This window comes from Meriones unguiculatus, chromosome 7 (genome assembly GCF_030254825.1).
Source record: "Meriones unguiculatus strain TT.TT164.6M chromosome 7, Bangor_MerUng_6.1, whole genome shotgun sequence".
In the NCBI taxonomy this organism is placed as follows: Eukaryota; Metazoa; Chordata; class Mammalia; order Rodentia; family Muridae; genus Meriones; species Meriones unguiculatus.
Genome location: NC_083355.1, coordinates 67,355,157 through 67,380,996, shown reverse-complemented (window position 1 = coordinate 67,380,996; position 25,840 = coordinate 67,355,157). Strand labels below are relative to the sequence as shown.

General features: G+C 40.4%; 1 protein-coding gene across 1 annotated transcript; it reads left to right on the top strand.

The window, feature by feature from the left end:
- The first annotated feature begins 849 nt into the window (after positions 1–849).
- Positions 850–23,491, top strand: LOC110539520 (STAM-binding protein-like). The gene is made up of 12 exons (XM_021626378.1): positions 850–856; positions 3,678–3,763; positions 5,253–5,458; positions 8,011–8,089; positions 8,333–8,425; positions 8,861–9,158; positions 9,442–9,651; positions 10,501–10,625; positions 11,373–11,510; positions 20,807–20,919; positions 21,953–22,052; positions 23,435–23,491. The coding sequence occupies exons 1-12, from the start codon at positions 850–852 to the stop codon at positions 23,489–23,491; spliced, it is 1,512 nt and encodes a 503-aa protein (XP_021482053.1).
- Positions 23,492–25,840: the final 2,349 nt, after the last annotated feature.

Genomic DNA, 25,840 nt, shown 5'->3' with positions numbered 1-25,840 from the left:
TCGGAGGTATGGCATTGTTGAATACTATAATTCCCATTGGAATTGTATTATAGGAGGGTGTTGTTTGAGGTTTAATATGCCAACGGAAGTGACGAAATAGAATGGAGTCTCCGTCTTTCTGTCTGTGTCACTCTCTATCTTTTTTTCTCTGTATCTCTGTCTCTGTTTCTGTCTGTCTGTCTCTCTCTCTATCTCTCTCTCTCTCTCTTTCTCTCTCTCTCTCTGCCTGCCTCTTGTGGTTCAGTATGAAAAGCTCTCAGCTCTGCTGAAGGAAGACAACTAGATGAGTGCTTGTTGACATAATATCATGGATGAACCCTGTAAAACTGTAAGCAAAGTTCCCATTAAATGCTTTTTGTTCAGAGTTGTCTTGGTCATTAGGTATTTTCACAGCAAGTAATTCACTGAGTAAGGGCATATCTGTGCATTTAACAAATACTAATGTGAAAGTCACTTTATTAATGACCACTTGAAAGAAATATATGACACTGTCCCTGAACTAAGAGTCTTGGAAACAGGAACTGTGGGTTGTGTGCTTTCAACTGCCCAGATTGAGGCATGTAGGGCTGCTCAGCCTTTCTCTCAAGCAGGGTGTCCACTTGTCTCTTTTAATACATGGCTCCTGAATCTATTACTGGCTTTTACCTGTTTCATGACATCATTCTCCCTCTCAGCCAATCAGCACCTGATGGAATCTCGAGGTTTCCATGGAGACGAGTAAACAAACTCCTCAGTGTCCAGTATCTCTGATCCTGTGCGCACGTGACTTTTTCTTGAGAAACCCAACAAGCCTTTATCTCATCCCTTTATCCAGACCCTATCCCTTTACTCCTATTCACTTCCGTGACAATGTCAGGTATGAAATGAAACTATAATGTTTATTTAATTGAACAGTTTCCTAAGTTGGAAAGCTTCAAAATGATGTGGGATTCAGGGGAATGTACTTTGGTACAAGATGGTCTCCTACGGTGGTTTTAGATCTGAAATTCCTTAGGGTTGTGACTTTCAACTGAGCAATTACTCACATACTCATTAAATGAACCTTCACATTCTTTTTTGATATAATAGGCTGTCAGGGTCTAGGATTCCCTGGAGTACTGAGTCTTTAAAATCATGGAAGAAAGAAGGAAACCACAGAATTCCTGGGACTGGATTGGCTGAAACAGAGAGAGAAAAAGAGATAGAGAAAGGGAAAGAGAGGTGTATGTAAAAGGATAACTGAGGGGCAGGATACTTTTTGACAACTGGTGCTGTTTCTCACTAGTGCTGCCAACCCTCTATGTGCAGAGTTGCCTTGGCTGACCTAGCTGGATAGGCAGCTGTGTCCTACTCAGTGGTCAATGAGCAACCTTCCTGGTCCTGGGGTTTACAGTTAAAACTAGGGCTTCAGGACAAGGAAATGGGTGTGTGTTACATGTCTAGGACACAAGAGCAGCTGTGTTTCCTGCTCTGGTCCTCCAGACACACTCTCTAAAAGTAGTGTTAGTGCCAGGACTGCTTGTTCATAGATGCCACCTGAGCTCATGGTGGTCTGAGGTAGCTGGGTTCATGGCTAGAATTCTCTGCTCCATAATGAGAATCTGGAAAGCATGGCTTACAAAGTAAAAGTCTGCCCTCCTTTAAAGGAATATTTTCTCCATGTTAAAGGTCATTGTAAAAATTGTCAACATATTATTTTATTGTTTATGTGGGAATTTCATACAATCTACATTACACTCCTTTTCCATTGCTCCCAGATTCACATTCCTACCCATTAGTCACACTCAAAATAAATTAAAAAGATACATCAATTGAAATACATGTTGTTCTCATTGGAACATGGTCAAACTCTCAGTGTCAAGGCCCTTAAAGAGAAATGAGTTCATCCTTGCCCCACACTGTCCCCACCTCTAAGCAGAAGCCATCAATCCTGAAGAGCTCTATACTTTATCACCTTGATCAAAATTTTTTCTTATTGATTAATTGATTGATTACAATTTATTTACTTTGTATCCTTTCTGAAGCGCCCTTTCTTTTCTCCCACTCCCACCCACTCTCCCTCTTCTACTTCTATACCCTTTCCCTATTCCCCTATAGGGAAGGACTCTTTCCCTTCTATCTGACCCTAGCTTATCAGTTCTCATCAAGGCTGGCTACATCATGTTTCTCTGTGGCCTGGCATGGCTGTGCCTCCCCAGGGTAGATGATCAGAGAGCTATCCACTGAGATAATATCAGAGACCCTTCCCTACCGCTTAGTAGGGAACCCGCCTGGAAATTGAGCAGCCTATGGGCCTCCTTTGGACTAGGGGTCTAGGTTCTCTCCTTGCATGATCATTGGTTGGAAAACTGGTCTCTGAATGCCCCGCTGGGCTCAGGTATTTTGGCTCTGTTGTTCTCCTTGTGGAGTTCTAGTCTCCTCCAGGTCTTTCTAACTCCCTCTTCTTCCATAAGGATTCCTGCACTCTGCCCCAAGTTTTGCTATGAGTCTCAGCATCTGCTTAGATGCCCTGGTGGGTAGGGTCTTTCAGAGCTCCACTATGCAAGGCCTCTGTTCTTTTCTTGTCTTCTCCTACTTCTGATATCTATCATGTTTTTTTTTCCTTTTGAATGAGAATTAAACATCTTCCCTAAGGTCCTACTTGTTGTTTAGCTTTTTTTAGAACTACATATTTTAATATTTTTATCCCATATTATGTGGCAAATATCCACTACCCCAAACTTGCCCCACCATTCAATAAGGGCATTTGCTCAACTATGTTCATAGAAGCTTTATTTATAATGGCCAGAATCTGGAAACAACCTACATGTTCCTCAGTGGAGGAATGAATACAGAAAGTGTAGTGCATTTATACAATGGAATAGCCCAGCAATTAAAAAGAAGGTAATCATGGAATCTGCAGGCAAATGGTGGGAACTAGAAAAGATCATCCTGAGTGAGGAAATCCAGAAGGACACATATGCTATATACTCACTAGATCACAGTTTTTAAGAACTCTCTCATGGCATCCTGCCTAGACTGTATCTTCCTTTTGGTGTGGAGGCTAAGAGAACATGCACTGCCACATGGTTTCTGGATGAGGCAAGCACCATGGGCAACACCATGGCCTCCAGCTACAACAGTGACAGTGGAGGTCTTTGAGGAGGCCCTTTCCAGAAAATGAACCCTTATCCATCACTGCTGTGGCTCTAGTTTCACTTTTCTTTGCCCCTCTGCTCAGCCATCTTTATTTTCTCCATTTTCATGAGATCACTTTTTTTAAAACATATTTCCCAAAGACATGGCATTTTTAGTTGTTCTGAAGATAGTGTGTTCTCTGTAGCCTTGTGATCTGCTGCAGTGTATCTCCTCTGAGCCTTCATGGGTCTCTCAGGCTTCTTGTAGCTGCTCCAAAGTTCTTAGGATTCATGCAGCTGCTGCCATCTTGCACTCAACTTCATTGTAAATCCTTATTTTAAAAAGCAATGACTTAGTCCTGATTTTTTTTTCAATTAAAATTGTTTTTAAGTGTTAACTCTACAATGGAGGTTGTGACTACCATCCTGCCTCAGTCAATGAATTGCAGGATGAAAAACCTGTATTTTCATGGCTATTGTCGTCATTACTTCAACAAGTTAAATATAGTTTAATGTACATTAACATTAATTCCTAGAGAAGCAAAGGTCTCCTTTCCTAAAATCTTTTTCATCTGTTGACAGGAGGGAACTTTGTGATACCCAGACAATCAGACCATCAGAGTTGTCTAGATAACAAAGGACCTTTCACTACTGGAACAACAAATGTGGTAAGTCTCATTGCACTTTACCATGAAGATATTTTACATGAAATCATATTTGGCAAATTTAAATTCCTAGTGTTTTTCTCTGTGTTTAAACTAAAGAAATAGAGTGATAATATATCACCTTTTCTTTACATTGTCAGTGGGATAGAGAAAGGAGGTCAATACTGTAAATAGATAGTCTTTAGAGTACTTTGCATTTCTACTCTCAAACACCTCGACTCCCCTAAACACATTCAGTATAGGATTGTGCAGTGCTGTGGTCTAAGGTGCTGACAGTTCTCAAAGGTTTGTTTCTTTCTGCTGCTTCTCAGCCTTGGTTCCCAAAGTCCTTCAACAGCAGGAACTGAGTTTTCATTACTCATTGTCACTCAGATGTTTTTGAATATTTGAGCATCATAGATACTAATTAAATTAGAGGGAACACCCAATCCCAAAGCCTTATGCTTCCAGCTGGGACTGAATTCCAAGCTCAGGTGCTCCCTAATTGTCTTAGTAATAACAAGAGAAGTCTCTGTGGTGAAAGCTGATTTTATGTGTATGCACAATCCTCCAGTGTGTGCATAACCACTCATAGCTATGTGTTGTAGGTACTTAATATTTAATATTGATATGTATTTTGGTTAAGCATTGGTTATTCATTAACCTTCTGTATACCCAAAAAACCACACAGAGACTAGGATTTATCTAATTAACCTAACACACAATGCTGGACAATCGTTACTCCATCCTAAATCTCCAAATCCGCATAGTTTCCTACCACTCAGATTTTACCCATTATACTTATTTTAGTCATATTTGGGTATGGTTCATCTCTCTATGTGGCTCTAACTTCTCACCGGCTCAACTCTTCCCCTACCCTCCTGCTTCCTTCCTCTGCCCTCTGGACCAGGATGCCTCACCCTATTCTCCCCATTGCACTGCAATGGCTGGTTGTTTCATTGACAACACAGAGAACAAATGGTGGCATGGTTACACAAACTTGAGAGAGGTGAGCATCACAATGTGGTGTCCTGACTGTTTGAAACCAGATAGTGGGGTAGAGAAATTAGGATTTGATCGAACAAGAGTAAATTGTATACATTCCAAAAGAACATTATAGCAACATCTATGTAAAGTCATGGTGCTAATCTCAATAAAGAGGCTGTTTGTAAGGACCCCTTTTTAAGTTACATGCTACCTGAAAGCTCATTTGCGTTGTGTTTTCAAGGAACACAGAGATCCCAGGTTCAGAACCTGCCACTTTACTACCATATTAAGTGGATCTCATGCTGTTCCTATTCACTAAATTTACGGAGCTGAACCACAAGAAACGGTATTTTATTTGCTCTCATTTATTTAGAGAGAGATTTGTCACACAAGCTGGCACACATACATGTAGCCCACACACACACAAGCACATACAAGCACACATTGTGTTCTAGCTGATTAGCACAGCAGGAGGAAGGATGGCAGGAGATGGCTTTGATGTTACCTGTCTTCTCTTTTGTGTTAGACCATCCGCAGACACGATGACGTCAGTCTACCTCCCCAAGAGCGGTTCCAGATCTTAAGCGCTCTAGGGCAGGACATCAAAATCAACAAAAAATTTTCCAAGGCTTCTTACCTGAGCCTCAGAGATGACTTCTTCAAAATGGCAGCTGACCTGGACGAATGTGGAAAAGAAGAAGGAGCCTTTATTCTCTATCATAAATTCCTCACGTGAGAACAGTTTCTATCTCCCTTTCTGGGACTATTCTCTAACTCATGCTCCTCTCCTGTTCATGTTTGTCACATTTGCTGACAGTTACTGAATTTGACAATGTCAGGTTTTAATCATATTTCTGGCAGTTCATATACAATCTTTTCATCCTTATTCAAAGACACAAAGACCAAAGATGTTGTGGTCATAAATAAAGAACTTCATGAGTAGGAGTTTTTTTTTTAAATATATATATTAATTATATTTTATTCACATTGTATCCCAGCTGTAGTCCACTCCCTCATTCCTTCCCAATCCCATCTCATCTCCCCCCATGCCCCTCTGCCAGTCCAGTAATAGGGGAGATCCCCTTCCATTTGATCCAAGTCTATCATGTCTCATCAGGAGTAGCTGCATTGGCTTCCTCTGTGACCTGGTAAGACTGCTCCCCCATCAGAGGGAGATGAACAAAGAGCACTGAGTTCATGTCAGAGACAGTCCCTGTTTCCATGACTAAGGAACTGACTTGGACACTGAGCTGCCATGGACTACATTTGAACAGAGGTTCTAGGTTATCTTCAAGAATGGTCCTTAGTTGGAGTATCAGTCTCAGAAAAGGTGCTTGTGCTCAGATCTTTTTTTTTTTTCTCTTCTTGTGGAGCTCCTGTCCCCTCTTGGTCTTTCTCTCTCTTGCTTATTTCATAATATTTCCTACACTCTGCCCAAAGTTTAGCTATGAGTCTCAGCCTCTTCTTTGATGGCCTGTGGAGTAGAGTCTTCCAGAGTCTCTCTGTTAGGCTCCTGTCCTGTTTCCTGTTTTCTCCCCCTTCTGAAGTCCATCGCATTTCCTTTCAGAATGAGAGTTGATCATCTTACCCAGGGTCCTCCTTCTTGATTAGCTCCTTTAGGTATACAGATTTTAGTATGATTATCCCATATTATATGCCTAATATCCACTTATAAGTAAATATATACCATCTGTGTCTTTCTGCTTCTGGGACGGATACAGAAATTGTGGTACATTTACACAATGGGATACTACTCAACAATTAAAACAAGAAAATGATGAAATTTGCAGGCAAAATTCTAGAAAAGATCATCCTGAGTAGGAGTTCTTAATCCTGTGTCCACATGACCAGGTCCTTGAAAACAACAGTTGGCAGGGAAGTGGCACATATCTTAATTGGTAAGTGGATTGATTAGCTAAAAGCCTCTGAGGGACAGGATTATCTCTGATGTGTAGCCAAACCCAGGTCCCTCTCCTCTTCATCCTGTAGCCTCTTGAGTTGTATAGGAAAGAAAGTTGCCTTCCCTGTAGGTACAGTCACCAGAGGACTGTAGAGCACCTGGAGTCAGTGGGGTTCAGCACATTAAGGACTTTTCCCAAGCTCTTCATCATTCTTGCACAGGCACATTAAATACAAGATTGTGAATCTAACACCAGGTCATGACTCTTATAGGCTCAGTGACAAGAATGTTCTGTTTGATGAAATAAATGATGTTAAAATCTCACTAGTCATGTCTAGCCCTGAATTTGGTGAAGCAGAACCTAAGGAGATGCATAGGACTCTGAGGAGCTCAGGCAATGGCATGGGGTTTTCTGGCCATGGTTTCCCTGATCTTCAGAAGACTGTGTGTGCTGAGTAGTGACATCACCTTCTTGTTCCACAGAGGAGGAGATAGCTCAGGTTTAGAAATGAGTTCACCAGGACAGTTTGCATTTCCTTGCTTGTACAACTGTTAGAACAAGGGTTCTTCTATTTGTTTTCCCCTGTTGGTATTCTGTAACATGAAGATATTCTCTTGGGCTCATGTTGTAACTCCCTCTCATTTTCTTACCATTCCAAAGACAAATTACTGTTACAAGGGACTCATGTGTCCTCTGAGATATCAGCTTTTTATACAGTGATAAAAAGCACGTATTCACATAAAATGATCTTGATCACACTCTCCTCTGAAGCAGAGTTTCTGACAGGGTCATGGATTGTTATTGATTTTTGGGTTGATGTGAGGGTTGAAGCAGGTGAGCAGCATCCCTGGGTGCAGCATCCTGCCAGGTAACCACAGCACATGCACTCCTAACTCTGAGCACCCTCATTGTCTCCTTTCATTACCTAGTGGTCTCTTAGGTGAGGTTGTCTGCTGCTGGGAAACAATACACAAAGGTTCTCTATGAGCAGGAATCCATATTGCGATTGGGAATGGAAGAGAGAGACCACTGTCTTTATTTCCTGCTTTGAAGTTCAAGGTTATGACCTGTTTCCTTAAGGATCTGTGGGTCCATTAATTCTATGTGCTGCATCCTGTGTACTGGGATGACAAACATGCACCTTAACAGCTTAGCTATGCTTCTTGACAGCTGACATTTCCTGAATGTGCCAGTTTAATATTATAGTAATGACTCATATTTTTTCAGACACTGGCATGAAAACTGATGCTGGATTTTAGGGTGTGCCTCTGTAAACTCTAGGATCTTCTGAAATCCTGCATACAGAGGCCAAATTTCCATCAGGCCTAATTTAAACATGTCAAAATTTTCTGTACATCTTATTCATTCTCCTTTATTTCTTAGATTATATTTGGAAAAAATGAACATTGGCCCAAAACTCCGAAAAAGGAATGCAGGTGGAAGAAGATCGAACTTCATCAAGGTAAGTCTTTGTTGCCTAAGCTGATTGCCAGAGCAGCCTGGAGCTACTCAAAGAAAATCCACAGATCCTGACACTTGGTGGAAAGGGGTCAGATGCTGCCTCAGCAAAACAGTAAAGAGAGGGATGGCTGGGAATAGGGTTCAAGCTGTGCGTGAGTTACTGCTGCCTTTCCCACCTTGTTTTATTCCCTTTTTTTCTCACATTAGAACTGTTCTAATTCTCCATTTTGATTTTGTATTTCAGATCCTAAACATCGTTTTTGACAGGGCCGAGATTTTGAAGAGGAAACTACTAAACAGATATAACAGGGAATATGAAAAATACCTAATGGAGATGGTCAGTATAAGGAGCACAGAAACAGTGGGATTACATGGCAGCTATTCAGCCTGTTCTTTGACTGTCTTGTTATGTTCCATTGGAGTCTGTGAGTCAATGACTAGGCTCCACAATCACTTGCACATAAATGCACTTGCATCTATACTAGCCAACACACACACACACACACACACACACAACACTTACACACACAACACACACACATCCCCCCCCGACAAAGATGGGTAGAGTGTAGAGAAGACTGAGATTTAGCTATTACTAGAGACATCCATATAGGAACTGAGTAATGGGGTGCAGGCTCTTTTCCACCACACCAGATTTATTGATCTGTTCCTGAGATGTCAGACATGAACAGAACTAGGTTTTGTTCATGTCTGTGATGACAAGACTTTTCTTCTGAGATTTCAAGTATTTGCCTAAATCCCTTTCCTGTAGAAGAGTAAAGAAGAGGAAGCAGCAGAGCTGGCAACTTTCTGGGAGGTCATAAAATCCAGATATTCCACTTCTTGCACTATTCCGTTTGATCCATTGTATGGATCTAAAGAAAGCAAAAGTGGAGAAGTAGGACCTGGGATAACATCTACAGTAAAGGAAGCTCAACCTTCCTCAGTACCAACCAAAACCTCCAGCCCAAAACAGCAGTGTGCAGTAGAGGAGAACACTAAGTTTGTCATCCCAAGCACATCAACATCTACTGAGCAGCCTGGGGCAAATGACCCAGAGGAAAGCACAGGTAAGTGGTTGGCTCTTTGACCCCCCCCCCCGGGAAAGAGTACCCTTCCTAGGCCACAGAGGAGGACATTGCAGCCAGTTCTGATGAGGCCTGATAAGCTAGGGTTGGATGGAAGGGTAGGAGGACCTCCCCTATCAGTGGACTTAGAGAGGGGCAAGGAGGAGATGAGGGAGAGAGCTTGGGATTGTAAGAAAATGAGGAGATGCAAAGTGAATAGCCTGTAATTAATCTAAAAAATAAATAAAAAATTCAGGATGTTCCACTTGGCACTCTCTTCTATTAGATCCTTTGTATGGACCTGAAGAAAACAAAAGTGGAGAAGAAGGACCTGGTGCAACATTAAGAGCAAAGGAAGCTCAGCCTTCCTCAGTACCAACCAAATCCTCCAGCCCACCACAGCAGCATTCCGGAGAGGAGAATGCTAAGTTAATCACCCCAAGCATGTCAATATCTGAAGGGCTGCCTGGGGAAAATGCCACAGAGGCAAGAACAGGTAAGTAACCACAGGTTTTTGACTTGGAAAACATTTGTGTAGAATTGGTTCCCCATTTAAACACAGAAATGAGCTAAATGCAAAATGAACTTATGGTATGAAAAATGCAGGTCTATTGGGAGAAGCTTTTGTAGTACTGGGGAAGGGGAAGAAAGAAAGAGAAAAATCATGCACAGAGAATGAAGAAAGAGTGAGGAGAAGAAGAGGATAAAAGATACACAGAGAGCAGAGTGAGAGGAGAGAGAGATAAGGAAACCTAAATGTCTGGATTATATAATAAGATGAAGCCCCTGTCCCTGGGCTGGAAAGCACAGGGTAGTGGTTCAGAGCTTATCCTAGCCATGCCTACAGCAGGTAGGGACCAAGGGATTCTGGGAAAACCTGGAGGCCAGGTGCACTTTGGTATGGTCTGAAACCTAAAAGTCCCCATTGCATCTGGCTCAGCCACACAGTTGAGAGATTAGAACTCACCAGTAAAGTAAGGACTTGCTGATGGACAGATGTCTGAAGTCTGAAGCACTGAGTACCACCACAGAGAATGTTGCATTTCCTTGTCCATGTCCTCAGTCTTTGGCTTCTGTGGTCCACTTACACTCATCTCACAGTCACATTCAAAACTATTGCTCCATACTCTCAAGCTGACTATAAAGTCCATGGTCCTAGCTCCCAGTCAGCTGTACCCAGAGCTTGGAGAAAGAAAACCCGGCTCACTTTGTGATTCCATCATGGGGAAGGACTCTTGGAGAGAATCCCAATGACATTTCCTTTCTCTCCCAGGCTCTCAAGATGAATTCTGCTCATGAACACCAGGTCCTGTTGCCTAAGACTTTTCTCTCTTTTCCATTGCAGTTCAGAAAGTTAGAGGCCTATGTCCTGTGATCCTCCCTCACGATTTATGTGAGAAATTTCTAAAGTCTGCTAGGAAGAACACTAAGAAGAAAATTGAGACCTGTGGCGTTTTGTGCGGATCCATGGTAAAAATATGAAAAGTCCTTCCTGATCTGAAGCTGTTTCTTCCCCTTGTCTTCTCATGACTGTCAGAGAACATATCTAGTGTCTGTGTCCATAGACATCACCAGAGAGAAGGAACTGGGGGTGACAAGGCCTAGAAGCCTTGAATTTGGTGACTTTGCATTTGGTTGCTTTTCAGAGTCCCTTGAACCCTTTGATTCAATGCTATAGTTAGAATTTTTCTTTGTAGTGGTAGCTAATGCTGCTAATTCCTGTTACTGCATAACTAAGACTAGAGGCTTCCTACAAGTTCAAACCAGCTTCACAGGGGGAATGAGACATTGTCTTGAAGGCAAAGAAAGCAGACCAGCAGACAGACAGGCAGATAGGCTGGAATGAGGCATGTAGACATGCATGTTGACTAATTCTAAAAGGAAAAGGAGGACTCAATTCCTTTTGGGTCCTGTTCTAAGCACCTACTCTGGTAAGCCTTGGAATATAAATTATAAACACCTCAGCTTCCTGAGCAGACCTACTGGCTGCTGCAGGGAGGAGTCTAGGACTAGGATGTGCCAAGAGGGACATCTCAGGGTCATCCCAGCATCTGTTCCTTCATATACAGAACCTACAAGCGCTCACAAGGTTGTGAAACAATGAGAGGAGGGATAACAGTAAGGGTCATTCACTTGGGTGAGGGATTCTCTTATTTGTGTTATGAGAGAGTGGGACTGAGTTCTAGGAAATTGTAATACATTATTTTCTCTTGGCAGGTAGGAGAGGAGTACCATATCACGCACATAGTCATACCACTCCAGGAAGGAGGCCCTGACTATTGCTATGCCACCAATGAAGAGGAATTGCTTTTTATTCAGGAAGAACTGGGGCTTCTCACCATAGGGTGGATTCATGTAAGCAAATAACCCCCCTGATGGTAGGGTTCTCTTTTCTTTCTCTCAGAAACATCCTGCCTAAATCTTTCTCTGCACAGAGTCAACCCATTCCATATCATTCTTCTGTTTAAACATACAGTCAATAGTGTTCCAGGGTGAGTCATAAGACCATTTCTTACTGTTTTTACAGCTTTTAAATTTTTACTTTTTTCAGTTTATTATATTTTATTTTTATATTAATTATAGTTTATTCATTTTGTATCCTAGCTGTAGACCCCTCCCTCATTCACTTCCAATACCTCCCTCCCTCCCTCCCTCCTCTCCCATTCCCCTACCAAAGTCCATTGATAGGGGATGTCCTCCTCACCTTCCATCTGACCCTAATCTATCAGGTCTCATGAGGAGTGGCTGCATTGTCCTTCTCTGTGGCTTGGAAAGGCTGCTCCCCCATCAGAGGGACAGTGGTCAAAGTGCCTGACACTGAGTCCATGTCAGACTCAGTCCCTGTTCCACTTACTAGAGAACCACTTGGATAATGAGCCTCCATGGGCTACATCTGAGCAGGGGTTCTAGGTTGTATCAACAAATGGTCCTTGGTTGGACTCAGTCTCAGAAAAGGCCCCTGTGCCTAGATATTTTGGCTTTGTTGCTCTCCATGTAGAGCTCCAGGCCCCAGTATCTCTCCCTTCTTTCATAAGATTTCCTGCACTCTGCCCAGTGTTTGGTTATGAGTCTCATCATCTGCTTTGATGCACTACTGTGGAGAGTCTTTCAGAGGCCCTATGTGGTAGGTTCCCATCTTATTTCTTGTTTTCGCCTTCTTCCAGAGTCCATTACATTTGTCTTTCTGAGTAAGGATTGATCTGATCATCTTACCCAGGGAACTTCTTGATTAGCTTCTTAGGTGTATAGATTTTAGTGTGTTTATCTTATATTATAGGTCTAAAATCCATTTATAAGTGAGTATATACCATGTGTGTCTGGGATAACTCGGTGAGTATGATCTTTTCTAGATCCCACCATATACCTGCAAATTTCATGATTTCCTTATTTTTAATTGCCAAGTAGTATTCCATTGTGCACCACAATTTCTGTATCCATTCCTTCCTTGATGGACATCTGGATTGTTTCTAGGTTCTGGCTATTATGAATATAGCTGCTAGAAACATGGTTGAACAAATGTCCTTGTTGTGTACTTGAGCATATTTAGATATATTTCTAGGAGTGGTATAGCTGTATCTTTTTTCTTTTTTAATTGAATTTCTTTTTTATATTAATTACAGTTCATATACTTTGTATCCCAGCTGTAGCACCCTCCCTCATTCCCTCCCATACACACCCTTACTCTCTCATCTCCTCCCTGCCCCTCTCTAAGTCCACTGATACAGGAGGTCCTCCTCCCCTTCCATCTGACCCTAGCTTATCATGTCTCATCAGGACAAGCTACAGTGTCATCCTCTGTGGCCTAGCAAGGCTGCTCCTCCCTTGTGGGGGGGAAGTCAAAGAGCCAGCCACTGAGTTCATGTCAGAGACAGTTCCTGCTCCCGTTACTAGGAAACTCACTTGGATACTGAGCTGCCATGGGCTACATCTGAGCAGGGGTTCTATTTATCCATGCATGGTCCTTGGTTGGAGAATCAGTCTCAGAAAAGGTGCCTGTGTCCAGATATATTTGGTCCAAGTAGAGATCCTGTCCTCTCCAGATCATACTAACTCCTTCTTCTTTCATATGATTCCCTGCACTCTGCTCAATGTTTGGTTATGAGTCTCAGCATCTGCTTTGATATACTGCTAGGTAGAGTCTTTCAGAGGCTCTACAGGAGCTTTACAGGAGGTAGGCTCCAGTTCCTGTTTCTTGTTTTCTCCTACTTCCATGTCCATCCCATTTGTCTTTTAAGTGAGGATTGATCATCTTACCCGGGTCTTCCTTCATGTTTACCTTTTTAGGTGTAGAGATTTCTATGTCCCTCATTTATAATGTTCCCTGCAGTCTGCCCAAAGTTTGGGTATGAGTCTCAGCATCTCCTTTGATACCCTGATAGTTACAGTCTTTCAGAGGGCCGCTGTGTTAGGCTCCTATCCTATTCCTTGTGTTCTCCTGCTTCCAATGTCTATTTTAATTGCCCTAATGAGTGAGGTTTCAGCCTCTTCCCTAGCTTACTCCTTGTTGTTTAGCTTTTTTAGGACTATAGATTTCAGTATGTTTATCCTATTTTATATGTCTAATATCGACTTATAAGTGAGTATATACCCTGTGTGTCTTTCTGTTTCTGGGGTATATCACTCAGGATGATCTTTTCTAGATCTCACCATTTGCCTGCAGTTTTCATGATTTTCTTGTTTTTAATTGCTGAGTAAAATTTCATTCAGTAAATGTACCACAATTTCTATATTCATTCCTCAGTTGTGAGACATCTGGGTTGTGTCCAGCTTCTGGCTATTATGAATAAAGCTGCTATGAACATGGTTGAACAAATGTCTTTGTTTTGTACTTGAGCACCTTTTGGATATATGCCTAGGAGAGGTATAGCTGTATGTTAAAGAAGCACTATTTCTAATTGTCTGAGAAAGGGCCAGATTGATTTCCATGGTAGTTGTAGAAGTTTATATTCCCACCAGCATTGGAAGAGGGTTTCTCTTTGTCCACAACCTCTCCAGCATGTGTTGTCACTTGAGTTTTTGATCTTACGCATTCTGATGGGTGTAAGGTGAAATCTCAGAGTCATTTTAATTTGCATCTCCCTAATGGCTAAGGATGTTTAGCATTTCTTTAAGTGTTTCTCTGCCATTCTATATTCCTCTACAGAGAATTCTCTGTGTAGCTCCTTCCCACATTTTTTAATGGGATTACTTGATTTGTTGCTTTTTAACATCTTTAGTTCTTTATATATTCTCGATATAAGCCCTCTGTCAAATATAGGGCTGGTGAAGATCCTTTCCCAATCAATAGGCTGCTGTTTTGTTCTGACAACAGTGTCCTTTGCTAAACAGAAACTTTTGAGTTCCATGTGGTCCCGTTTATTGATTGTTGATATTAGAGCCTGTGCTGTTGGTGCTCTGTTCAGGAAGTTGTCTCCTGTGTCAATGAGTTCTAGGCTCAGCTCATCCCGAATTTTTCTTCTAACTGATTTAATGTGTCCGGTTTTATGTAGAGGTTTTTGATCCACTTAGATTTTAATTTTAGGCAGGGTGATAAATATGGATCTATTTGTATTTTTCTGTATGTAGACATCCAGTTAAACCAAAATCATTTGTTGAAGATGCTGTCTTTTTCCCACTGTATGTTTTGGCTTCTTTCTCAAAAATCAAGTATCTGTAGGTATGTGTATTTATTTCTGGGTCTTCTATTCAGTTCCATTGATCCACTATTCTGTTTTCAGGTCAATACCATGCAGTTTTTACTATTGCTCTGTAGTGCAGCTTGAGATCAGGGTTGGAGATACCTCCAGATGACCTGTTGTTGTACAGGATAATTTTGCCAATTCTGGGTTTTGTTTTGTTTTTTTGTTGTTTTGTTTTGTTTTACCATATGAATTTGAGAGTTGTTCTTTCAAGGTCTATAAAGAATTGCATTGGTATTTTGATGGGAATTGCATTGAATCTGTAGATCTTTTTTTTTGAAGGATGGTCGTTTTCACTATGTTAAATCTACTGATCCATGAGTATTGGAGATGTTTCCATCTTTTGATACCTTCTTCAATTTCTTTCTTGAGAGACTTGAAGTTTTTTTAAAGATATCTTTCACTTGCTTGGTTAGAGTCACACCAAAGTACTTTAAGTTATTAGTGGCTATTGTGAAGGTTGTTTTCTCCCTAATTTCTTTCTCAGCCCTATTGTCTTTGGTGTACAGGAGGGCTCCTGATTTTTTTGAGTAAATTTTGTATCCAGCCACTTTGCTGAAGGTGTTTATCAGTGAAGGATTTCTCTGGTTTAATGTTTGGTGTCGCTCATTTATACTATCATATCATCTGCAAATAGTGATACTTTTGAGTTCTTCCTTTCTGATTTGTATTCCCTTGAACTACCTTACCTGTCTTATTGCTTCAGCTAGGACTTCAAGTACTATGTTGAAGAGATTCAGAGAGAGAGGACAGCCTTGTCTTGTCCCTGATTTCAGAGGGATTGATTTAACTTTCTCTCCAATTAGTTTGATTCTGGCTATAGGCTTGCTGTATATTGTCTTTACTATGTTTAGTTCTGTGCTTTGTATCCCTGATCTCTCTAAGACTTTAAATATCAATGGGTATTGTATTCTGACACATGGTTTTTCAGTATCTAAGGAGATGATCATGTAGTTTTTTTCCTCTTTTTGTTTTATGTTGGATTACATTGATAGATTTCTGTATATTGAAACACACATTCATGTCTGGGATGAAGCCTACTTGGTCATTATGGATAATATCTTCTATGTGTTCTTGGATTCAGTTTGCAAGCATTTTATTGAGTATTTTTGCATCAACATTCATAGAGAGATAAGGCTATATTTCTCTGTTTTTATTGGGTCTTTGTGTGGCTTAGGTATCAAGGTAACTGTGGCTTCATAGAACGAGTCTGATAATTATCCTTCTGTTTCTATTGTGAAATAGTTTGAAGAGAACTGGAGTTAGCTCTTCTTTGAAGGTCTGGTAGAATTCTAGAATTCTGCACTGAAACCATCTGGCCCCTGGCCTTTTTTTTTTTTTTTTTTTTTTTTTTTTTTGGAAGAGAGATTTTTGATGACTCCTTCTATTTCCTTGGGGGATTGGGAGATATAGGACTATTACACCAATTTACCTGATCTTGATTTAATTTTGGCAAATGGAATCTATCAAGAAAATTGTCCTTTTCATTTAGATTTTTAAATTTTCTGGTGTGTAGGCTTTTCTAGTAAGACCTAATGATTATTTGGATTTCCTCTGTTGTGTGTTGTTATGTCCCTCATTTTGTTTCTGATTTTGCTGATTTCAGCCTTGAGCTTGAATATTTTCAGCAGTCTATACCTTTTGGGTGTGCCTGCTTCTTTTCTTTCTAGGGCTTTCAGGTGAACCATTAAGTTGCTTGTATGAGATGTTCAAGTTTTTTCGTGAAGGCACTTAGTGCTATGAACTCTCCTCTCAGCACTGCTTTCATTGTGTCCCATAAATTTGAGTATGTTGTGCCTTCATTTTCATTGAATTCTAGGAAATCTTTAATTTCTGTATTTCTTCCCTAACCCAGCTGTCATTGAGTAACAAATTATTCAGTTTCCCTGTTTGTGTAGGCTTTTTGCTATTTCTGCTCTTGTTGAGATTCAGTTTTAGTCCATGGTGGTCAGATAGGATAAAAAGGGTTATTTCAATTGTCTTGCATCTGTTGAGGCTTGTTTTGTGACCAAATATATGGTCTATTTTTGAGAAGGTTCCATGTGTGCTGAAAAGTAGTTATACTCTTTTGACTTTGGGTGAAAAGTTCTGCAGACATCTAATGGATCCATTTGATTTAGAACCTCTGTAAGTATCATTATGACTCTAGTTAGCTTCTGTCCTGATGATCTGTCCCTTAGTGAGAGTGGAGTGTTGTAGTCTCTCACTATTAAGGTGTGGGATCGATATGTGATTTCAGATTTCATAATGTTTCATTTACAAATGTAGGTGTTCTTGTATTTGGGACATAGATGTTCAGAATTGTGATGTTGTTCTGGTGGATTTTTCCTTTGATGAGAATGAAGGGCCCTCCTCATCTTTTTGATTAATTTTGGTTGAAAGTCTATTTTATTAGATAATAGGATAGCTAACCCAGCTTGATTTCTGGGTCTATTTGCTGGCAAAACATTTTTCCAGACTGTTACTCTGAGATACTGTTTATTTTTGTTGCAGAGGTGTGTTTCTTGGATGTATCAGAATTTTGGATCCTGTTTCTGCAACCATTCTGTTTATCTGTGTCTTTTTATTGGAGAATTGAGTCCACTGATATTGATAAATAATAATGGCCAATAATAATGAATGTTAGCTCTTTTTATTGTGTGGTTGGTGGTGTTACAGTGATTCATTGCTTGTTTTCTGTTATTTTTTTTCTTGTAAAATTATCTGTATCCTATGTTATCTTGGTTGTAGTTTCCGTTAGATTGGAGTTTTCCCTCTAGTATTTTGTGTAGGGCTGGGTTGCTGTGTAGATATAGTTTAAGGTTAGTTTTATCATGGAATATGTTGTTTTCTCCATCTATGTTAATTGAAAGCTTTGCTGGGTATAGTAGTCTGGATTGGCATCTGTGGTATCTTAGAATCTGCATGGCGTGTGCTCAAGCCCTTCTGGCTTTCACAGTTTCTGTTGAGAAGTGTGATGTGATTCGAATAGGTCTGCTTTTATATGTTACTTGGCCTTTTTCCCTTGCTGCTTTTAATATCTTTTCTTTGTTCTGTAGATTTAGTGTTTTGATTATGATGTGACATGAGGAGTTTCTTTTCTGTTCTAGTCTATTTGGTGTTCTGTAAGCCTCTTGTATGTTTATGTACATCTCTTTCTTTACACTGGGAAAATTTTCTATGATTTTCTTGAAAATATTTTCTGGACCTTGAAGCCTGAAATCTTCTTTCTTCATCTATTGCTATTAATCCTAGATTTTGTCTTTTCATGGCATTTTGATTTCTTGGATGTTTTGTGTTTGGAACTTTCCAGATTTTACTTTTTCTTTGAGATAAGTATTAATTTCTTCAGATGAGATTTTCTCTTCCATCTCTTGTATTTTTTGGTGATGCTTACCTTTGTGGTTCCTGATCTTTTCTCTGTTTGTGTTTTCTTTATTGATTTTAATTCTGTTTTCATGCCTTGCCCCATTTCCTTCATCTGTTTGAATGTGGATTCCTCTCTTTCTATGCTGTTCTTTACTCTTTTTTGTTGTTGTTTATTTCCTCTCTATGTACCACTAATTGTGTCTCTACTTCTGCTTCCATTTGTTTGGCTATTTCTTTAAGAGATTTTTGTTTCCTCTTTATGTGTCTCTAATAACTGGATAAGCATAGCTTTCAGATCATTTTCCTTTGTTTCGGATCATTTGGAGTGTTCATTGATTTTGGAGTTGGCTGATGAATCCATGATGTCTTAATTTTTGTTGGATGTGTTCTTACCCCGAGCTCTGGCCATCTGCTTATCCATAACCTTCACTATTTGATCCTGGAGTCTGCACTTCAGACTGGGTCTGTCTTTCCCGGGTGTCTGGAGTATTCTTCAGGGTGATGAGAGAAGTCGACTGGTTTGAGAGTGTGTGTTGTTTTTTCAGCTGTACCTAAGGGTGGAAGCTCCATTTGCCCAGAAGCACAAATGTGAGTGAGCAAGCATGTATGTGTGAATGGAGATGTGTCTTAAAGGACAGGGTGCTAAAAAGTGAAGATGCCTGGAATGTGGGGCAGGGGATGGTACAGGCATAGGAAGGGTTGCAGGCTATGGCACTGTTCGAGGGCACAATGTGCATGTGCATGCACAGATTCCTTGAATATCTCAGTGGCCTTCAGGTCACTGCTATTCAGCTCTGTCTGGGATCCAGGAGTTGTTTACCTGAACTCCACTGATACACCCGCAAAACAGGGGCTTCAATGTTGAGGATGTTGTCCCAAGAATCCCGTGTTGCCCACAGTAGATGTGTGAGTGGGAGGGATTCAATGTCTGGCTGCGAGAAAAGGGAGACCCTGGATTTGGGGCTCTGCAGGCATTCACTTGAAGGATCACTCACACTCTAGCAGGTCTAATAGGAAAGCACAGGGGTTCTCGCTGTTTTCTACTCTCAGACTTGGGACTGGTGAGGCAAATGTGGATGTAGTCAGCTTGGTGGTGCTGCAGATGCAGAACTTAGAAGCTGGTAAAATGGTCCACTGGGTATCCAGCCACAGCAGCAGAACTGGGAGGTTGTTAGAGATGCTTCTACTGGGAAGTCCTGGAGAGCCTCTAAAGCAGCCTGTGGACCTGGATGGCCCAGGGGACCTGGTGAACCTGGGTGGCCTGGCAAATGAGATTTCTCAAGCAGTCTCCTGTGACTTCATGATTTTCAGTTCATTATAAATCCTTACTGTTTTGCTTAAAACAATAACATAATATACAGTAAGCAAAATTTGGCCCTTTGTGTTAAAATTTGGCCATTTGTGGTAATGCAAATGGGTGATAACACATAACCTAGTATCAATTCAGATGAGGCATTTTGGACTACATTTTTTGGGAAGTAAATCTGGGTCCCTGTGAGTTTCAGAGAAGGGGGGGCACACTTGAAGTGACTTATGATAACTTGTAAAAATGTGTCAGAAGGGGTTCATGGGAGAGGGATCAACAATGGATACCTCCACTGTGCTCCTGCATCAGTGAGCAGTTCTGTTGGCTGAGATTTCTGTTTGGTATCAGAAAAGGATGACATATATTTGTTGATATGACCTATCAAAGGAGTGGTCTTCATTGTCTGGTGTGGGCAGGAAAAATAGTGGTGATTTTGAGTTGAGGGATAACTGTTTCTGTTATTCTGGGTAAAACCATTTCATGACTAAAGCCATAGTATAGGAGTTAAGTGAAGAAGATACGAGGATGATTGAGATGTGAAGATCAGTAAAGTTTTTTGAACTGCTAACATCCAATGAGAAGGTGGTAGCAAACTGTTGAGGAGGAGTGAGATTTCAGAGATTTCAGAGTAATGAGGACCAGAGGCTGATGAGTCTGGGACAGAACAGGCTTTCACCTGGGTTCATGGTGATAGTAGTGATCCCCTCATTAGTATGAGTAGGGCTTGCAGAGAAGGACTGAGATTGGAAGTGGAATTAATTCATACTGTGTGGAATTTAAGGTATATGTGAGATATCAAACCTATATGGCCATCGGAAGGAAGTTTTGAGAAGCCAAGAGAAACCAGGAGAACGTCCTGGAAGGTTTCTGCATGGAGCTGGCCTAGGAAATGTGGTAAATGGGGAGAGCTGTCTGCAAGAGAATTCATTGCCTGGCAGCTGAGGTGGAGGTCTAATAAGGAGAACATGGAACACAGTGGGCGATGAAACAGCAACAATGCTACAGGAGTACTGGTTAGAAGGTTCTCAGAAAACACACAGCAAGGAAAGAAGGAATGAATAAAAGAGTCTTGCTTTCAGTGAGGGGCAAGCTAAAAGTGACAGAGAGAAATTTAGCTTCATTTGGCCTTTATGAGTTAGGATGACAAAATAGATTGTCTCCTCTTTCTTCTCCATCTAGCAGATGAGTGTCCCTCTTGAATGATTTGAGGAATCTTGGTAGGGGCCAATTGTTGAAGCTGGTTGGGCTTGCCTTTCTTGGTGGATCAGACCTGGCTGGCTATGCTCACTTGCAATTCTTGTCTTCTTTTGTTTTTGTAGACTCATCCAACCCAGAGAGCATTCTTGTCAAGTGTGGACCTACACACCCATTTTTGCTACCAGCAGATGCTGCCTGAGTCCATCGCAGTGGTGTGTGCCCCCAAATACAAAGAGTGAGTGTGTAAGATTCAGATTCTGGAATATACAAGAGCAAAATGATTTCATGTTTGAAAATTATTTAAAATTTATGTATTGAGTGTCTTAACTGATTGCTATTAAAGCCTTCAGTTAAGAGCAATTAATTAATACTAGCTGCTAATTAATACTAGCTGCTCTTTAAAAAAACATGATTATATCACTGCTGATTTTCTAAGACAAACTATCAAGAAGTAACCTCAAGAAACAGAGGTTGAAGAAATTCTACTCCAAGTGTTGTACATGAGTGTGCTCTCTTTTCATTCCCAATGTCAATTTATTCTGAATTCCTCAGCAGATCCAGTATTGGAAAAGCAATGAATTATCCTCCTTCCTTGGTTAAAAAAAAAAAAAATTGTACCCTGGATATTGTCCCTGAGTGACAAGAAGACTCTGATTTTAGCATTTTTATCCCTTGTTCCTCACATTTTTTATGTAAATGGACCTAATGCATTGCTTTGTTCTTCTTCCTATTCATTTCTACTGTTGAATTCCTCTGGCCACTTTGGTTATGGTGAAATGAAGATATATAGAATGAGAAAGAAATAGAAATAGGGGGACGTAGACATACATGGTCAAGAGTAGGAGTATGAGAACAAGGAGGAGGAAGAAAAAGCTAAAAGAAAGAAAGAAAGAAAGAAAGAAAGAAAGAAAGAAAGAAAGAAAGAAAGAGGAAAAGAGAAAAGAAAAAAGAAAGAGGAAGATTATAATGATTAGGAATGCACAAGGAGGACAGTGTCTAGGAGAAGGATAGATATGACAGTGATGACTACGAATTGAAGTAGGAGAGGGTTCACAGGTTCTAGAAATGGGAAGAAGAGTTCTGCAGAGAAAAGAGATAGGAGGAAGGGTGAGAAGAGAGAGTGAAAGAGTAAAATGGAGAGAGATGCAAGAAACAAGAGGAGAAAGGAAATGAAAATTAAAGAAGGAAGAAAAGATGAGAGAAGGTGAACAGAAGAGAGGGAAGAGACCTAGAGGCATATCTGCTTGACTCTGTTTTTTTCATTTCAGAACTGGAATTTTCTCACTGACACCTACTGGGATAAATGAAATTTCCTGCTGCTCCAGGAGGGGGTTTCATCCTCATAGAGAGGACACTCCTCTCTTCTGCGTACGTACCTTTGTACAATGAATCAAGACGTTGGTCTCAGCCAGATCATAGAGCTGATAAGGTTTCCCATGTTTTCTGATCTACTTTGAAGTTCAGCATCATTGGTCACATTCCTGAAAATCCATAATTACTATGTAATTAGAAAGCAGTGGGCAGTGAAGAGAAGTTCTCTCTCATTTACAACCTAATCATTAATGGACTTTGAGGATATTGACCCTTATTGATCTTTTTACCTAATATCTGTTGATTTTAATACACTGTACTTTCCAGGGATCTTGAGAGAATAATGGAAGTAGGAGTGGGGTGTACATCAGGGTCAGAGTGTAAACTCAGCATGTGTGAGATTCTGGATTCCATCTCCAGCATCATGGGGAAAGAAGTAACAGAGTATGGAAACCATTAGTTTATTCAATGTTTATTACATGTTACCTTGTTCTTCACCAATATCAGTTACTAAGTTTCAGTTAGAGATCTGTATAAAGAAAAGGTCATGTAAGATAGGTAAATTAAGCATCTTTTATCCTGGGAGTCTGCCGGAATATTATAGTTCTCACCTGCCTAGAGAGGTAGTTTTTTCTCCCAGGTTGTGTTTAGTGATAACACACTTAGTATGATCAGATTGATCTATGTGTCATATCAGCCTCAAGTCAATGAGAGTCTTGTACCTTATATCAGCCTTGACTCTTCCATAGAGATTGCATTCAGAGGAAATGCAGGAACATATTGAAAGGACCAGAACCTGCCCCATAAAGTATATAAAATCCAGAGATAAAGCCGCAGAGTTCCAATGGCTTGTAAAATCCTGGGGTCATATTGATTAAGCCTTGTGACTTTGTTTTACATATGAATACCCTCAAGGACTATTCATATGGTTATCATCACAACTCCAAGATTACTGGTTCCCTTTAATAAACAGATATTTCACAAGTGGCTCTGGAAAACATGTGCAAAGATATATGGGAGACACTGACTCTGTCTATGAGGAGTACTAGGTAGGAGTGCTGGGTCCCAGACCTTTGTATATTTATCTCACTGACTCACAATCTCACCTCTAAGCTAAGAACTACTGGCCTTCAGAGAGCTTCTTATATTAGAGGCTTATGTGTCGGGACATGGCTCAGTTGGGGAAGAGCTTGTGTTTTAAGCACAAGGTCCTGAATTCAATTCACAGTATTCCTGAAATATGCCATGATGGTGTCTATCTATAGCACAGCACTAAGAGCTAATGGCTGAAGGATAAGTTCAAGATCTTCCAGGACTACATAGTTTATATGGTCTAGACTAGGTCACAAAAGCCTTTCTTTTGGTATAATATTAGAAACACAAGTTGTTTCAAAACAGGACTTTTCCTTGCTTTGATCCTATTTACTTTTCAATTGCAGGACTGTGACCATGTCACCACCCAGAACACCAAAGTGATGATCACTGATTTACGATGAGTATAATCCCACTAACCAACATCAGTGGGAATCTGTGTGTGTGTGTGTGCTTCTGTATGTGCACATATTTTATGTATATGTGAGTGACACACACACATACACACACATGCATATGTGCAAAGAGTAGTGACATATCAGGTGTGTATGTTCAACTTATGTCATGTATGTTACTTGTATGTCATGGATGTTATTTGTAAGTCATGTATGTTACATCTGTGTCATGTATGTTCACAATGTGTGTATGGATGAACACTTGTTCATTCCCTGTGCCCAGAGGAGAAGACTGATGTGTTGTCTTTTAAGGTTTATTTTAGGGTAGATTAGTATTTTAGTATTTCATAGCAACAGGAATTTGATTTTGTCAGATTGTATATTTGTTAATAACTTAAGAAATTTTCTGACCAGGAACCAGTATAAGTGTAAGTTCCCAGTGCACCCAACACTTGCCTGCCTCAACTGCTGGGCTCCCAGAAGAAGAGTGAAAAGAAATCAGAAATATTATTACATTCAATAACTTTCTAAGATTGTTGACACTTACATTTACACACTTTAAAGCACATATTTAGAACCTCATAACTTAAGCTTTTCTGCCCTAAGACCTTTAAAACTTTTATTTACACACTCTGAACCAAGCTGTTGATACTTTAGGAGACTAAAGTAGGTAAGTGTGTATCAGCCTCTCAGGTTCTACCATTACGGGTAATACTAGACAAAGCAGGCAGCTCCAGGGTGACATTTACCCACTAGACAAGAAGATCTTAGTGGTTAGAGCAGGTAAAGAAGAAAACAACTGGAGAGGGAGACTGAGAGTGGAATTTTTGCTTTTTGATTTCTTTTGTTTTGCGTTTTATTTTGTTTTGTTTTTGTTGTTTTGTTTTTGTTGTTGTTGTTTGTTTGTTTGTTGTTTGTTTGGAAAGAGGGTAGTTTCAATAGAGAAAGAGGAAAGCATCTTAGTTAGGGCAGGTTTCCAGCCCAGATGGTAGGATCCAAGAAGCAGACACACACTAACTGAATAGTAGAGGAGAGTCAGGTGGATAGAGCAGGTGCAATGTACTGGCAGGTTGTGTGGCAGAGGCCAGCAGAAACAAAGAATGTGAACATTGCTGTATAGATATTGTTGAAGTTTAGTTTTGTCTTGGAGTATTTTTTTTCTCCATCTCTGTTGATTGAAAGTGTTGCTGGACACCTGAGATCTCTTACAATCTACATGACATCTGCCCAGCCCCTTCTGGCTTTCATAGCTTATGTTGAGAAGTCTGGTGTGATTCTGATAGGCCTACCTTTATAGGTTATTTGGCCTTTTTCCCTTTGCTGCTTTTAATATTTTTTCTTTGTTCTGCAGATTTAGTGTTTTGACTTTTGTGTGACATGAGTTTCTTTTCTTGTCTAGTCTATTTGGTGTTCTATAGGCCTCTTGTATGTTTATGGACATCTCTTCCTTTACTTTGGGAAATTTTTTTTTACAATTTTTAATTTATTTATTTTTTATTAATTACAGTTTATTCACTTTGCATCTGAGATGTACCCCCCTCCCTCTTCCCCTCCCAATCCCACTCTCCCTCTGTCTTCTTCTTCTTCTTCTTCTTCTTCTTCTGTGCCCCTCCCCCAGTCCACTGATAGGAGAGGTCCTCCTTTCCTTCCATCTGACCCTAGTCTATCAGGTCTCATCAGGACTGGCTGCATTGTCTTCCTCATGGCCTGGTAAGGCTGCTCCCCCTTCAGGGGGATGGGCAGAGGGGTCTTTTCTGAGACTGAGAGACCAAAAAATTTAAAGCCCCAGCCACCTGGAAAAAGAAACTAACTTAATGCAATCTTTCCCCTGCCCGCTAGTTATACAGTTGCTAGGAAACCACCCTCAGCGCCCTCCGGACCCACTTTGGGAAATTTTTCTTGTTTGCTTTTCTATATTTTCTAAATATTTTCTGGACCTTGGAGCCTGGAATCTTCTTTATCATCTAATCTTTTTTTTTTCTTAGATTTTGTCTTTTCATGGCATCCTTGATTTCTTGCATGTTTTGTGTTTGAAACTTTCCCAATTTTACTTTTTCTTTGAGATAGTATCAATTTCTGCAAGTGGATCTTCAGCTCCTGAGATTCTCTCTTCCATCTCTTATACTCTATTTATGATGCTTGCCTTTGTGTTTCCTGATCTTTTCTCTAAGTTCTCCAGGTTCAGGGTTTTCTCTGTTTGTGTTTTCTTTATTGATTCTAATTCTGTTTTCATGTCTTGAATCATTTCCTTCATCTGTTTGAATGTGCATTCTTGTCTTTCCATGATGGCCTCTATTTTTGTTGTTGTTGTTTTTTGTTTCCTCTTCATATGCCACTGCCTGTGCCTCTATTTGTTTG

What these genes read in the sequence shown, in the direction of transcription:
- LOC110539520 (XM_021626378.1), top strand. An exon ending in TGACCCAGAGGAAAGCACAG is followed by an intron (nt 9,159 to 9,441) that starts GTAAGTGGTTGG and finishes CTCTTCTATTAG; the next exon opens with ATCCTTTGTATGGACCTGAA. An exon ending in TGTGCCCCCAAATACAAAGA is followed by an intron (nt 20,920 to 21,952) that starts GTGAGTGTGTAA and finishes TTTTCATTTCAG; the next exon opens with AACTGGAATTTTCTCACTGA.